Source organism: Embiotoca jacksoni, unplaced genomic scaffold (assembly GCF_022577435.1).
Source record: "Embiotoca jacksoni isolate LCO1_2020_lvr unplaced genomic scaffold, fEmbJac1.0.p SCAF_10, whole genome shotgun sequence".
Lineage (NCBI taxonomy): Eukaryota > Metazoa > Chordata > Actinopteri > Embiotocidae > Embiotoca > Embiotoca jacksoni.
In genome coordinates this window covers 18,906,256-18,920,676 of record NW_027185230.1, presented here as the reverse complement: position 1 = coordinate 18,920,676, position 14,421 = coordinate 18,906,256, and the positions used below count along the sequence as shown (strand labels likewise).

The window sequence follows — 14,421 nt, the reverse complement described above, 5'->3', positions numbered from 1 at the left end:
TGCTTGTTTAACAGCGTGTCCAATGTGCATTTAGAAGAAATGAAGACGTCTAAGAACAAACGGTGGAGACGCGTTAAATAACAAACACACGGGGGATCAGGATGTTGTTGTTGTTGTTTTGATTCGGTCCAGAAACACAACAAACCTTCTGTCAGGTGTGATTATGAGGGGAAAAAAATTATGATTTTTTTTTTAATTTAAAATAACTCTAGAAGACATCAATTCTTCCAGATGCGTCAAACTTAAAGAGTTCAGCTTTTTCTGCTGTGAATGAATGAGGACGGTTGAAATACATTTCTACAACATATACTGTAGGTCCAAGAACTGTTAGCTACACAAACACAGTCATGCTTCACGCTAACTGTTCCTGTGAAATTTCTCAGTAATTCTACATTTAATGCAAGAAGTGATGGATTCATCTCTGGGCCACAAAAACAAGGGGAAGTGTGATGTCATTAAAACCAAGGCAGACTGCATTAAATGCATTTTTTTCTTCTTCCCTTTTGGTTTTAAACGGTTTTATAATTCTCTTAAAAGAAGTTTATATTCAAGACATGGTTCGGACATGTCCATTAAAAAGAAAACTGCACTTTTGCCCCTGATGAGGATGTCGGCGGTGCGTTTCCACCTCAGGTCCAGGAGTCCTGCTCACATACAAAGTTACACATAAAAAGACAACCAGCCTCTCGGGGGACATTTTGGGGTGTCTGTCTTGTGCATTTAGGTGTCATCGCTACTCTACGTCTATCTGTAATAACACTGCATGTCCTTCCTTGCAGCAGCAACCACAGTCTGTGGTGATTTGCTGTTCGTGGTGCAGCAGCGCCCCCTGGTGCCTCAACCCTGAGTCGCCTCTGGTCTCCTGACAGCTGAAGACACCCACCGCTGCTTTAGGTCACAGAGTCAAGCAAAGCCCCCCTGACTTTAACCACACTGTACATTTACATGGAGTGTGTATATACTCGTACCACAGAGGGGAAACATCCACCCACCCCCACCCACCCACCCACCCCTTCACCCCGCTCCCTCCCACCTCGAGTGTTTTTTCCCCAACCTGACATCATGGCTTCCCGTTGACGGCAGACGTGGAGTTCTTGTTGCGGCTCAGCCAGGACGGCAGGAGGTTGCGGGGCCTCGGCGGCCGGACGGGGGCTTTGGCCATGCGGACCATGCGCGGCGAACGCCACACCTTGATGGTGGAGTCGTCGCTGGCGGACAGCAGCAGCTCCTGGTCGGCGGGGCTGAACGCCACCGAGTTCACCACGTCGTCGTGGGCCAGACGCGCCAGGCAGATGTTGTAGTGCCGGTCCCAGATGTAGCCGTGCTTGTCCTCCGCGCCGCTGCAGGAGATCGACAGCAGAAGTCAGTCGCAAGGAAATCATCCCGATAATCAACTTTCACTATCGATGCATCTTGCAATCGTTTTCCCGATTGAAAGATGAGGCGAACTATTGAGGATCTACTGTGAAATGTTCTGAAATATCACTCGCTGTCTGCAATCTCTGTCTCATTGTTTCCGTTTTGTTCTGACTGAACATTGAAAAAACGGAAATGAAACTTCAACTTAAACTTAAACTTCCGAGCGCTCCATGTCCCATCAAACCAACAGAGCCTCCTCAGGACCAAACTATTTACTCTGGCTTTTATTGAATTATATGTATTTATTCATTTATCTAACTGTGTATTTAGATATTTTGACTAGTTTTAGTTCTTGGTATATCATTTTACTCTATTTTGGTGGTTTTTTATTATTATTATTATTTATCTAATTATTTACTAAATTGTTGATTTATTTATAAATTTTTGTTGATTTTACTTCTTAGCCTATCATTTCTTTACTTTATCTAACTTTGAATCTTGCCTTCGGTGTTTCCTGAGTTCCTCTAATCTAATAATTTACGGATGAATGTGTGTGTGTGTGTGTGTGTGTGTGTGTGTGTGTGTGTGTGTGTGGACTCACCTGGCGACGAAGTCTCTGCTGACGTCGAGGAAGATGAAGAAGCACTCGTCGTTGGGCGTGAAGGCTCGGTGAGCGCGCAGACTTCTTCTCTCCTCCCTCAGGCTCTTCAGGTCGATGACGTGCAGGTCGATCTCCTCGGCGATGGGGGGCGGAGACATGGGGTCCGAGATCACGCATCCGGCCGGCCAGGCCCGGCTGTTCACGTACAGGTATCTGACCGACGGACACGGAGCGGCGAGGTTAGAGTCGGTGGACGTCGAGAGATGTTTGTTTTCTACCGGCGTCGAGGTCGGTTTACGAGAGTGAAGATGAACATGAGACGTTTAAATAAAAACGCAGCAGCGGTGCGACACGGAGAAACGGGGAAACGTGGCATGATGCAACACGCTCGCCAACATCTATGGACGGATGACGAGTACATCCATTCATAAACAGCAGAAGACTTCATCCCAATAAGGATCATACTTCTATAACAACCTCCACCCGTCGGACACGATTTTGCATCCTGGTGAAGCGATTTGAAGGTTAATAAGATCAAGAACGGAGAATATTTGATTCTGGACGTCACTTTTGTACAAATGTCTGTCTGACCACAAATCCTGATAAACACTCAAAGTCCCAGAGGAGGAAAAACAGCCTTAAAGAAACAGAAGTATGTGTTGAATGTTTGATAACGTGCGTCCTGATTTAATTACCTGTGGTCTGGAGAAAGCCCCATCCCGATGATGTGCCCATGTATGTCGATGACGTGGTCCAGAGAGTCAAAAAACTCCTCTGAACACCGCTCCTCCCCGAGTACCGGACCTGAAGTGGTCATCTGGTCGGGTTTGATTCTCTTAATGCCTAAAAAAAAGAAGAAGAAGAAGAGTGACTCCAGCATGAGAGTCGACATTTTAAGGACGTGTCGAAGCACTTTGGAAGCTCTCGTACCGATCTGGTGAGGAGAGTACGTAAGGCTGCCGGTGGTGAAGAGTAAGTAGGTTTTGTCCTCTCCGTCGCCGGGCTCCGACGGCTCGGTGAGGCTGCAGTCGGGCGCCTTCGTGTGGGCTCGGCCCAACACCTGAGCCACGTGGGTCTCAATCTGACGCTCCTGCCGTCCCACGTTTTTACAACTCTGAGAGGACGGAAGAGAAAAAAAAAACAAAAAATGTCAAGATGAAGAATGAGATCATCTAAAAAAAACAAAAAAAACTGGAGTTTGAGACGTAGCTCACATGTAAAACCTGCTCCAGGCCTGAGATGGTGGGCTGAGGGAGGCGGGGGGCCGGGGGGCCGTGACTCCTCGCTTCCCTCTGAGCCTCCTCCTCCTCTTCCTCCTCTTCGCTGCCGGAGGTGCCCAGGTCAAAGAGGAGAGGCTGGTGGTGGTGCTGCGGCTGCTGCCCCTTCTGCCTCCGAGCCTGCAACTGGGCCTCGTAGTCCAGCAGCAGGTCCGGGTTGTCGTGACGACGGCAGTGGGCCACCATCACGGTGCGGATGGTGCTGGCGTTGATGTTCTGGATCTTGAAGAGGCGCTTGACCACGTTGACGTTCTCCGATTCGATATCCTGTCACGGGGAAGGAGGAAGATGATGAGGAAGAGAGACGAGCATTTTTTAGCAATAATAACTTCTTTTTTTTTTTTAAGTTCTACAATAATATTCCACAACCTGATGCAAAAAAAAAAAATGTTGTCTGACTTGTCTCACCTGGAAGGCTTTATTGAGCCAGAGCACAGAGCAGGACGTCATGTTGCCGATCCAGTGCAGGTTCCCAGAGATCAGGTGGGTTTCGTTCAGCCAGCAGCCGAACACGTCGTACGGCTTGTTCCTGACCCGCGACAGCAGCGTGTAGTTTTCTGCGTCAAATAGGGGAAAAAATTTAAAATAAAAAAAAACACACAAATGACTTCCTGTCAGTTCAGTGTTGACCAGCGGCCGCTGCAGAAGGACACGTGGACCGAGCGCGATATCTCAGCAGTCGGTTCGGTGTGAAGTGGCGGGTCGGCGTACCCAGACTGATGACGGCGATCTCCCCCGACGAGGAGTGGTGCGGGCCGAGGTAGACGCCGGACACCAGCAGCAGGCTGTCGTCGGCGTTGAACTGGGAGAACTGCGTGTAGCCCCAGTTAAACTGCCGCATGCTGGAGCTGTGCACCAACGAGATGTTTCCATCCGGACGCTCCGTGTCCCACAGCTGCACACGACAGGTTTGGAAACATGCGAGTGGAAATTAATAATAATAATAATAATAATAATAATAATAATTAAAACGGAAGGCGTCGATGTCTGAATTGTTAATATTGTCTTAAATTGGACTGCAGCTGGGATCTCGCTCCACCTATCTCGTGAAGCCCAGCTGGCGGTGTCAATTATGACAATATAAATATGATAATAGGATTAAAATACCAGAAAAAAAAAAAACGATCTGTTGTATTAGCAGCTGCATGCTGAGTCATTCTGTTGAACTGAAAAGTTGAATAACGTGTCGAGTTTTGGTTGGATAGAAATTCTGCAGTCTGTTTTCATTTTAGGGTACAAACATACATTTTGGTGTCACCGTTAAATTGACCTCTGACCTTTTGGACATAAAATGCCAATCATTCATCCAAATGTTATCCTGTTAAGACCTTTTCGTGGCAAATTTTGTTGGTGATCAGCGTCTGAATTCTGGCGTTACGACGTGCGGATGCAGTCAATCCCACAATCACTCGTCACACTGGCCGAGAGTAAGAAAATAATAATAATAATAATAATAATAATAATAATAATAATAATAATCTTTTCATCATGACCTTCACTGTGCAGTCTTTGGAGCAGGAGGAGAAGCGGTGCCCCCGGTGGGAGAAGGCCAGGTGGAGGACCTGGTCGCTGTGCTCCCTCAGCGTCTGGACCTCCTCGCAGGGGATGCAGTCAAACAGGCGTTTGAACTCCCGGTACCACGACACCGCCGCTGCACGCACGACAGATTCACGGTTCATTAGTGCAAAAGAATCTTTCTGTTAAAAAACGGCGGCGCTGACGGAGGCGTGTTGTTACCGGGGTGACGGGGGACGGCGCGCGGGATGCGGTAGTAGCTGTAGAACAGCGCCCGCCACAGGAACTCATCTCTGGAGACGGCCAGCCACTGACGGCAGGTCAGACTGGCTCTCAGCACGCCGTCGTGGGGCAGACGCAGGAAGATCTCCAACACCAGGCTGTCTGGCAGAACTAGGCCGCACTCCATCCTAACATCCTGAGAGACACCGAAAACACCCGAAATCACACCAGAAAACTGTCGCGATGATGTCATTGTTCCAAAGAGCCGGCCCTGTTCTTCTCGTTAATGAATCTAATCTTTTATGAATGCAGTTCCTGTGATGGATTAAAAAAAATTTTTTTTAAATGAATCTGAACATCTTCAAACACTGTACTTGAGTGTGATGTCATCTGAAAGCCTTTAAGGCTTTAAGGCTGAAAAAAAAAAAAATCACCATTCAAATGTCTCATGTATAAAATCTTTGTCAGCTTGAATCGACTCTTTATTGAAGCTCCTGCATCTCAAGTCAAAATCTTTTAGTGTCTCTAAAGACGGCAATGAAAGATGAAGGAAAGTCCGTTTGGGTTCAAACTGAACGTAACACCGCGTGAGATCGTTAATAAGACTTCAACCAAGAGGCTGAAACTCGGTAAGAGAACAAAACATGGCCAGTGAAAGACTCAGACTGCTTGACCTTAACGTCGGTCCTGAAGTAGGTCAGTCGAAACGCGACACGGAGTCAGTCAAATTTATCGTTTGTCCGACAGTTTACAATCAGAACCTGCAAAGAACTGAAGCTGCAATGACCAATTAATTCAGTTAAATTTAGTTTAATCACAAATGTTATTTTAAGGCACTTCATTCCTTAGAGAGGAACACAGCTGTTTATTTTGGATTCGTCAAGACATTTACACAATTTTAAAGACTAAACAGCGAATCGATTGATTGAAGATGAATCAAAAATGAAAATAATAGTTAGTCGCAAAGAGGAATAAAACAAATCCTCACATGTAAGCAGCTGAATTGTTTTGCATTTACGCTTGAAAAGAAGACAATAAATTCTCTCTCTGCACTCATATCTCACCATCACATCTTCCTTAACGTCAAGTTGTGCTGTAAGAACTTTAATGTGTTTAAGTGCCATGAAATAACCTGTTACTTGGCGCTGTATCAAAAAAATTGAATTGATTATTAAAAAAAAAAAAAAGCATTTTCTATTGATTACTAGTCGTTGCAGCTCAACAACACAGAACACACCAGATTCTCGCTGCGGACATATTCCAGTTTTAAAAAGATCAAATCAAACTGAACAAATCAAACAGTAGATTAAGCCCGGTGGCCCCAATCTGTCGCCATGACAACCACCCTCATCAACTAGAGATCAAGGAACATCAAACACGTCACAGACTGGAGAAAAAAACAAAACAAACAAAAAAAACCTTCTGATAGATTACTTCTCTGTGGAAGATTTATCATCCTGTCACACACACACTCACACACACACACACACACACACACTCACACTCACACACACACACACACACTCACACACACACACACACACACACACACTCACACACACACTCACACACACACACACACACACACACACACACACACACACCATATTAAAACCAACTCACACAACCTGTGACTGTGTTAACTGCTCGTATTGTCTTTTTGTGTTGCAATTAATAATAAATAAATTTTAAAAAAAATATATAAAATAAAATAAAAAAAGCTCCTATAACGTGCCTCCCGGTGCTTTTATAAATAACTCGAGGCTGTAACGGGACGAACAGCTGTTTGTCGTGACGTCAGACACGTCAGTGAATTCACAAACAACTTTTTTTTCTTTTTTACTTAAAATGCAGATTATTGAAATATATGTATATATATATATATATATATATTTATTTGTTAAAGGCTGAAAGAGGAATTAATGATCGTTAAGTCCTCCTGTCAGCGTGGCATTTCCTTCGTTACCAGATAAATAAATAAATAAATATATATAATCTAAAATGAAGAATTCATGCGAACTTAATCTTTATTATATTAATTGTATATTAAAGTGTTTAACAGGTTTAATCAGCTGTTTTCTGACGAGCGACTCCGTCGTGTGAAGATGACCCAACATGGACATTTGAGTCGCTGTGCAGGAAATAAATCACAACAAGTTGTTTTAATGACACTGGAAACGATAAAACGTTGATTATTACCGCGTTAAAGATCCGATCATCGGAGTTTGTTTGAGTTTGTTCGTTAAAAATCAACCCCGAGCTCAGTTCATGCTCCGCTAGCCAGCTAGCTGTTAGCTAGCGTTTGTTTTTTTCAACTCTGCGTTTTGACGACATTTAATTTGGAACAACGAGCAGTTTCTTTTCAACGCTTTCGTTTCCGGAGTTTTAATCGGCTCGGTTTCGTAAAACGAGTTGTTGACAACGAACCGTGACTCACCTGCTGGATCAAAGTAGGTCGGTGAGAAATAATGGGACGGCTAGCGAGCGCTAACGGCTAGCCCCGGAAAAATGACAACAATCCTCCAGCGGCGGAGAAGCGGTCAGACCCGACGAGCAGATGACCGATCGATGACAGCGAGGCCTGATCAATCGATCCCGCATCGACAGGCAGCAACAATCTTTTCTGACCGATTTCAGCCCTCGTGTTGTCTTCATCGGTGAAGGAGTTGGAGTTTAGATGTTTTTTTCTGCACGATATTTATCTAATTTATCATCAATTTAATCCGTATTTACTGCAGGCCTGATCAAATGTTCACCTCTTAATGTGTACTTGTGAAAATGGTGTTTTTTTTTCTCTTTAAATTTGGAAAGAATTTATGTTTTATTTATTCTTAATTTATTTAGACTTTTATAAGATGTTTTGTAAAGCCTGTATTCTTTCATTGGACATCGAACTAAATCAGAATTTAGTTTTATATGACAGAGGAAAAAGGGAAATCCTCATGATGTTAATGTGAAGGTCAGGGTACAAGGTTAAGATTATTATTTTAGTATTTATTTTTTAATCCATATTGTAATATTTGTATTGTTAATTTGTGCCCTGTTCTGATCTTAAAATATTATTCTTAAGGAAAAACGTGCGTGCGTGCGTGCGTGCGTGTGTGTGTGTGTGTGTGTGTGTGTGTGTGTGTGTGCGTGCGTGTGCGTGTGTGTGTGTGTGTGTGTGTGTGGTCTTGGCTCTCGGTCCACTTACACCACAGTGAGCATCAGTCAGTGAATGAAAACCGCTGCGTCCCTGGAAACAGCAACAGACTCACTTCAAGACTCACTCATAAAGAAAAGCTCAAAGTGGAGTCATGCTGTGACGGATATTCTCTGGTGAGTTTTAAAACGTTACGAGACAAATTCATCACAAGTTTTTTTTAACAGATCATTTTGAAGCATTTTTTTTTTTCTAAAAGGAAATGAATAACGACTTTTATTTTCCCCGTACAGCCTCATTCAAATTTACTGAGTTGATGTTTTTTTATACGTAGGATTAAAAACATGTAAATCCATCATCGGTTTGAGAGCATGCAGAGTGTGTTAAACCTGATAGGGGTGAGATCAGGTTGCCTCCTGTAACATGATCTCTGCAGAAAGGCTTGGCTGCAGTGTGGCTGATTAAAAAAAAAAGATAAAAGACATTTTGTTCCTTCAGCGCTGCACAATGCTGCCAGCTGGATAGCTTCTTGCTGCGGCTCCTCGGGGAAGGACAGGACATCATCAGAAGAACGATACCAGTGTAAAGGTGCTGCTCATTCATTAAATGGGACTACTTTAAAAAGATAATAACCGACAGCTTTTATGAATGAGCTGTTTTGTTTTCCCTCTTTGTGCAGGGCAGAACGTGTGGACAGTCTGTAGTCATGCAGCACCATCCAGTGAAACTCCTCCATAGTTCCTCCCAACGTCTCTCCACCCGGTCACGATGAAAAGTGTGTTTCCATGCAGCATGTTAATATCTGCTCTGTGCTGCTCTGCACTTGTTTTAATGACGACTTGTTTGAAAACTCTCTATTGGGAAGTTGGACGATGTCTGACAGCAGACAGGTACAGCAGTGGCTCCTCTGTATTCAGAATGCGATGTGGTCGACCTATTATATCGATCCAGTCAATTAAACTGATTTAAACAATGAGTGACTGGTTTGTGTCATAAAAGTTGTGTTTTACTGTGAAGCTTCTCTTCATTCGTGTTATCGGTGTCTGGCGCCTTCATGTGGAAAACAAAAACAACTGCAGGAGACAATCACCGACTAAATAATGACAGAACAGTAGGGCAGTAATTAGGAAAAGTATGAAATAATAAGATGTCAGATAAGACTACTTTAAAACAAGTTGTTACCGTGTAGATCGTCATTAAGAGATTTTTTTTTTATATAACAAAACAAGAGTTCACATTTTCAGCATATGAATTACCTGTTGACATCCGATCAACAGGTGCTTTTCAGGATATAAATACTTGTTGCTTTTATGTGCATTAAACTGTCAGTGAATACGTTTGAACCCAGACATACATGTGACTTACTGGAGAAGAGTCAGTTTACAACCACTCAGAAAGACTCGTTCACCGGCAGCGTTTCAGACACCTGTCAAGACTTTGAGGGGAAAGCAGAGCAGCAACAACCTCTCAACATAATTACACACAATCTGTTGTTATTATTGTTCTTAATATTAATAATCTTGACTGGAAATGATGAAACCTGCACAACACATTCATGTTTATAGTCACAGGAGTGTTCAGGGCAGAGACTCTAAAAGTCTGCCATCAACTGTCACTGAAAATGTCTTTATCAGAGGTTCTGCAGAATTATTTTTTTTAACTGTGGTAAAAATACTTTAGGAGTTCGGTTTTCCCCATTTAAGCCGAGGTCACATACAGGCTGACCTCTACAGACTAAATTCTCCTCCTGCATGTGACGTCTCTGCAGAGGATGGAAGGTGTCGACCTCAGGGAGTCGACACCTTCACCTTCACATGTCACTTGTCATAAAACAACTAAAATCACAGTGTACGTAATATCATATCATTTATTTAGAATAGAAGAAAGCACAAATGTATTTACATTCACATGTACAGTAGCATACAATACAATTTTACAAGTACACAATTCTCCAAAGAAGCCAGTCTGTACAAAGTTAAAGTGACATTTTCAGTTGTGGAACGATGCAGCTGAACTGACTGCACAAATCTCCAACTGGTACGTTTCACCTGAGCTGGTGAGGATGTGATGCAAAATTAAAAAAACAAAAACATTCAAAATAGAAAACATCCATCTGGTCTCACATTTGAGGTGATAAATGACATTTGTTTAGTTCTGAAGATCACACAGAGAAGCAGTGATGATAAATGAGTTAAAAAATCTGGGTTATATTTCAGCTTCCAACATTAAAACATCTTTAATGCTGTAAATTTGACCACATGATCGCCCAAAAAAAAAAAAAAAAATCAAGCAACACAAGTAAGGCAAGAAATAAAAATGTCTGCGAGATGCTTCAGTGTCACGTCAACTCATGTGTTCCCTTTTCTTTCCATGAAGGAGCTCCCTTCTCCACTACAGCTCTAACCTAAAGTGCAACGTCGTTCAGTCCCTCCGTGTTTGCGTCATCATAGCACCATGGTGGGGATGTGGTGCACGAGGGGCATCTGGTGGGGCATGGTGGTCATCTGCGGCGGAGGAGGGGACACCTGCGAGGAAGCGTCGGTGCCGTGCGCCGCCGGTTTGTGCCGCGCGCTCTTCTGGTGCGCCCTGAGGCCCGCCAGCTGGGAGTAGGCGCTCTGACACACGTGGCACTTGTAGGGCCGCTCGCCGGTGTGCAGGCGCACGTGGTTCCGCAGCGTGGACGACTGGCTGAAGCGGCGGTTGCAGAAGCGGCAGACGAAAGGCTTGTCCAAGGTGTGGATGCGCATGTGAGAGCGCAGGTTGCTGCGAGAGTTGAAGCCGCGGTGGCAGATGACGCAGCGCATCCGACTGGCGCTGCTGGAGGAGGAGGAGGAGGAGGAGGAGGAGGGAGAACACAAGGAAGGGCCGTCACAGGAGTGGGAGTCATCTGGAAAACAAGGTGGAGACGTGTTTAAAAAAAACAAAAAACTTCTCAAATATGAATCTGTTTACAACCAGTTAACTTCAAGGAAATAAAACCTGATTGCTCACCGTTTCTGGTTTTCTTCTGTTGTTCTTCATCTGCTCCAGGAACTCCAGGGATCCCCAGGAACGTGTTGTGGGTGTTTCCGTACCAGACAAGAAGCTCCTGGTCTGGTGGGATGGTCTGAGGGAGGAAGAGGGAGGGGAAATGTCAACATGTGATTTCAATGTATTGCTCTTAGACAGGTGCAACATGAGAATGCACTTCAACAACTAAAGTCACACAGTCAGTTCTGCTTCTAACCAGCAGGCGGCGCTGCGCTGCAGGATATTTACATGCTGTGATAACATCCTGAAGTCCCTCGGCCTGTTTCTTTCAGTTACAGACTAGAAACACATTTAAAGTGCAGTCTCACCTCCACCGCCTTGTAGAAGATGCTGCTGCCGATCTGCACCACCTCCAGGTTTTGCTCCTGTTCATTCCTCGCGCACTTGATGTAGGTCATCCAGCTGCGCTGATCCTCCTGACTGGCATCGATGAAATAACGCACTGTGCCGTCTTCATTGAACACCTGAGAACAACACACACAAAAATATGATTAAAGGAAGTGAATAAAATAAGGCTGACTCAGAATCAGGACTCAATCACGTCATAATTTTGGAGAAACTTCAGTGTCCTCACCTCCCACATCAGGTTGTTGTTCTTGAACAGGTCCACGTGTTCAGGGGACAGCAGCCTCCCCGTGAAGGGGCCCATCTCGGTCCCTGCTTTGATCCAGGTCTTGGAGAAGATGCCAAGTCCTTCTCCGGGGATGGAGCTCTGGGCGATGATCACCTCGCTGGGCAGCACCAGGCTGGACAGCTTCTGCACCTCTGCAGGGATAAAATAATTTAAAAAAAAGAAGCAACGTGAGCATGCAAAATGGAGATTAGAGTTGTGCCAGGGCCTCAGCAGTGTAGATGACAGAAATAAAAACCAGTTTATCATGAAACGGTTTTATGAGTGAAAGTGCACAGCAGCTCAGATAAAAGAGAGTTTGTGGTGAGAGATGTTCAGCAGGCTGAGTGGACGTCAAAGCTGCTGGAAAAGTCCTGAAAGCAGCAAATGAACTGGATCTTATTTTAGTCACGAAATATTAAGCTACACCTTATCCTCCGTTTAATTCGATTATCTGGCTGAATTGAAGGTTTTTGTTGTGCAAAAGGCCCCTCGGAAAGCATTTTCATCCGCAGCAGAAAAGGGGGGAAAGAAAAAAAAAGAAGAAAAAAAAAAAAAACGTGCTTCTTTAATGTCAAAATCAAAGAATTTTTTTTTTTTATTTCAGACCGGCCGAATAGGGGTTAAATGGTCCTCTATTGCTCAGGGTCCAGCAATTTGTCATGCTTCAGATGTGATATTCATTAAAGTTTACTGGAAAAGAAACGGCTAATTCCAAATTCATTATCCTTTTAAGAACTTTGTAGCAATAAATTTGCGCTGAATGAAACGAGGACTTGTTTAAAAGACTCAGGAATTTCTGCAACAAAAAAATGGAAAGGCGATTAGATGGTTGACATGCAATGAATAGCATTAGATTTAGCCTTCACGGTGCATTATGCGAGGAACAGCAAATCTTTTAAGGGGAGAGAAAGAGAAAAGCTCCGGAGCCCCATAGCTGCCAAGAGAGGAAAAGAGACTGTCCGGAGATTGATGAATACGGGATAAAAACCCGGGACATCTCAAAGAAAGGAAACCTTTCTCTCCTCGAGGTTTAAGTGGAAACTTTCCCAGGTCAAGCACAAAGTTAACCAAATGAATTTAATGCCCTGCGTCTTTCAATCAGCGGCAGTTACACGCCTAACAAGCCTCTAAACGCGAGGTCTCGGAGCTCTGAAAGGGTTAATGCGTTAAATGGATCGAAATAAAAGCAGCAACAACCAAAAAAAACGAGGGAAAACGTGGAAAACCGAGAAAACTGCACACATTATTTTATGTGTTGATATTATTGGGAATAAATCATGAAAATAAAAATAAAAACGTTTTCATTGTGATGCTTCATAGAGTTGTTGGAGTAGATTTGTAGCAATTGCAATCAATTAAATTGAAGTGTATTCTTTATGAGAAATATTTATTTTATAAATTAAAAAAAAAAAGAAAAAAAAGAAAAGTTCTGAGACCATAAAGCGAAATTAAAGACGCACTTTGTGCACATTAGAATGAAATAAAACTCGTAAAATCACTAAAACTGCAATACAACTTTAAAACCATCACCACAGTAAAATCAGACAATGTGGATTTAAGGAGTCACATGAAAAAGTTTTCCAGTAAAGCTGCAGGTGAGCTTACCTCCGGCGAAGGACTGAGCCAGGACCTCGGCGGTGAAGGCGGTCTTGGGGCTGCTGCCGCTGCCGCTCTGCCGCTCCTCCGCCAGGTGTTCTCCCAGCACGTTCCTCCACCTGCCGTACAGGAAACTGTGCAGGATGTCCGAGGTGATCACGTCCGACAGCGCGCGGCTCGGACACTTAAATCCAGACTTGAGAGCCAAAGCGTCGGCGGGTAGCACGGAGCCCATGTTGGCAGGACGCACAGGGAAAAAAAAAAGTAAAAAACAAAAAAAGAAGAAGAAGAAGAAGAAGAAGAAGAAAACCCCAGGAATGATGGTCGCAGCTGCAAGCGGAGCAACGAAGAAGAAGAAGAAGTGGCCACACCGAGGTAGAGAGGGAGAGAAAGAGCTGCTATTCAATCCGTGTTGCTGCAAACTGTGCGCGTAAAGCTGCTGTGCCCGGCCGAGAGGGCCTCTTTATAGAAGTGGCTAGTGTGACCCCTGTCTAATTACTTATTAATGACACACCCCTCGCCGTGTGGACCTGCCTGCTGCACCGCAGCAAACCAGCAGAGACATTAAAACACACAAGAGTGGGAGAGGAGGGTGGGGAGAGGGGGGCATGGAGGGGGCGAGGGGAGCCCAAAACTTTAGGTCTGCACTTGAATTAACATTTATTGTGCAAAGTTGCAAATGCAGAACTAATAATAGATCCTCATTTAAAAAAAAAAAAAAAAAAGTTTATGATGGGAAAACCTGCAAAAGTGAAAGTCAAGATGAAGGTTGTAGAAAAATATCAACAGGATGCAGAGAATTAAAACGATATATATTTAAAAAAAAAAAAAAAAAATCCTGATTTTATTTGGATGAAAATATTTCAACAGGTTGACTCGGTGTGGAAAAAAAAAAAAAAAACCCAGACAAAAGAAGAGAAACCTTTGGCTGTCAGTCGAAGTGATAAGTTGCGTTTCTCTGCAGAAGTGGGTCATTGAGTCTGGGAGTTGCTCGCCCATTTTTTTCTCAGGCATTTCGTATTCATGCGGTGGTAATATTAATTTTTTGTGAGGAGTTAGCGCGGGA

The 14,421-nt window shown here is 43.9% G+C and overlaps 2 protein-coding genes and 1 long non-coding RNA gene across 4 annotated transcripts; 1 reads left to right on the top strand and 2 right to left on the bottom strand.

Annotated features, from left to right (window-relative positions):
* Positions 1-1,016: 1,016 nt before the first annotated feature.
* fbxw5 (F-box and WD repeat domain containing 5) lies at positions 1,017-7,498 on the bottom strand. Its single transcript, XM_069171936.1, has 10 exons — positions 7,412-7,498; positions 4,975-5,170; positions 4,731-4,888; positions 3,949-4,132; positions 3,646-3,794; positions 3,175-3,504; positions 2,891-3,074; positions 2,656-2,803; positions 1,961-2,173; positions 1,017-1,340 (listed from the first exon to the last, which is right to left on the bottom strand). Exons 2-10 carry the CDS (start codon positions 5,159-5,161, stop codon positions 1,061-1,063), a joined length of 1,833 nt encoding a protein of 610 aa, XP_069028037.1. The 5' UTR covers positions 5,162-5,170; positions 7,412-7,498; the 3' UTR covers positions 1,017-1,060.
* Positions 7,499-7,540: 42 nt separating this feature from the next.
* Positions 7,541-9,071, top strand: LOC138211850 (uncharacterized). 2 transcript variants are annotated; one of them, XR_011179369.1, is made up of 4 exons: positions 7,541-7,631; positions 8,175-8,292; positions 8,615-8,704; positions 8,796-9,071. It is a non-coding gene; the product is annotated as an uncharacterized lncRNA (long non-coding RNA). The 2 variants fall into 2 exon arrangements; XR_011179367.1 differs by having other exon boundaries at positions 7,605-8,292.
* A 937-nt stretch (positions 9,072-10,008) lies between these two features.
* On the bottom strand, positions 10,009-13,679 carry LOC138204667 (PR domain zinc finger protein 12-like). The gene is made up of 5 exons (XM_069160068.1): positions 13,365-13,679; positions 11,721-11,911; positions 11,455-11,610; positions 11,108-11,222; positions 10,009-11,003 (listed from the first exon to the last, which is right to left on the bottom strand). The coding sequence occupies exons 1-5, from the start codon at positions 13,588-13,590 to the stop codon at positions 10,561-10,563; spliced, it is 1,131 nt and encodes a 376-aa protein (XP_069016169.1). The 5' UTR covers positions 13,591-13,679; the 3' UTR covers positions 10,009-10,560.
* Between the last annotated feature and the right edge of the window lie 742 nt (positions 13,680-14,421).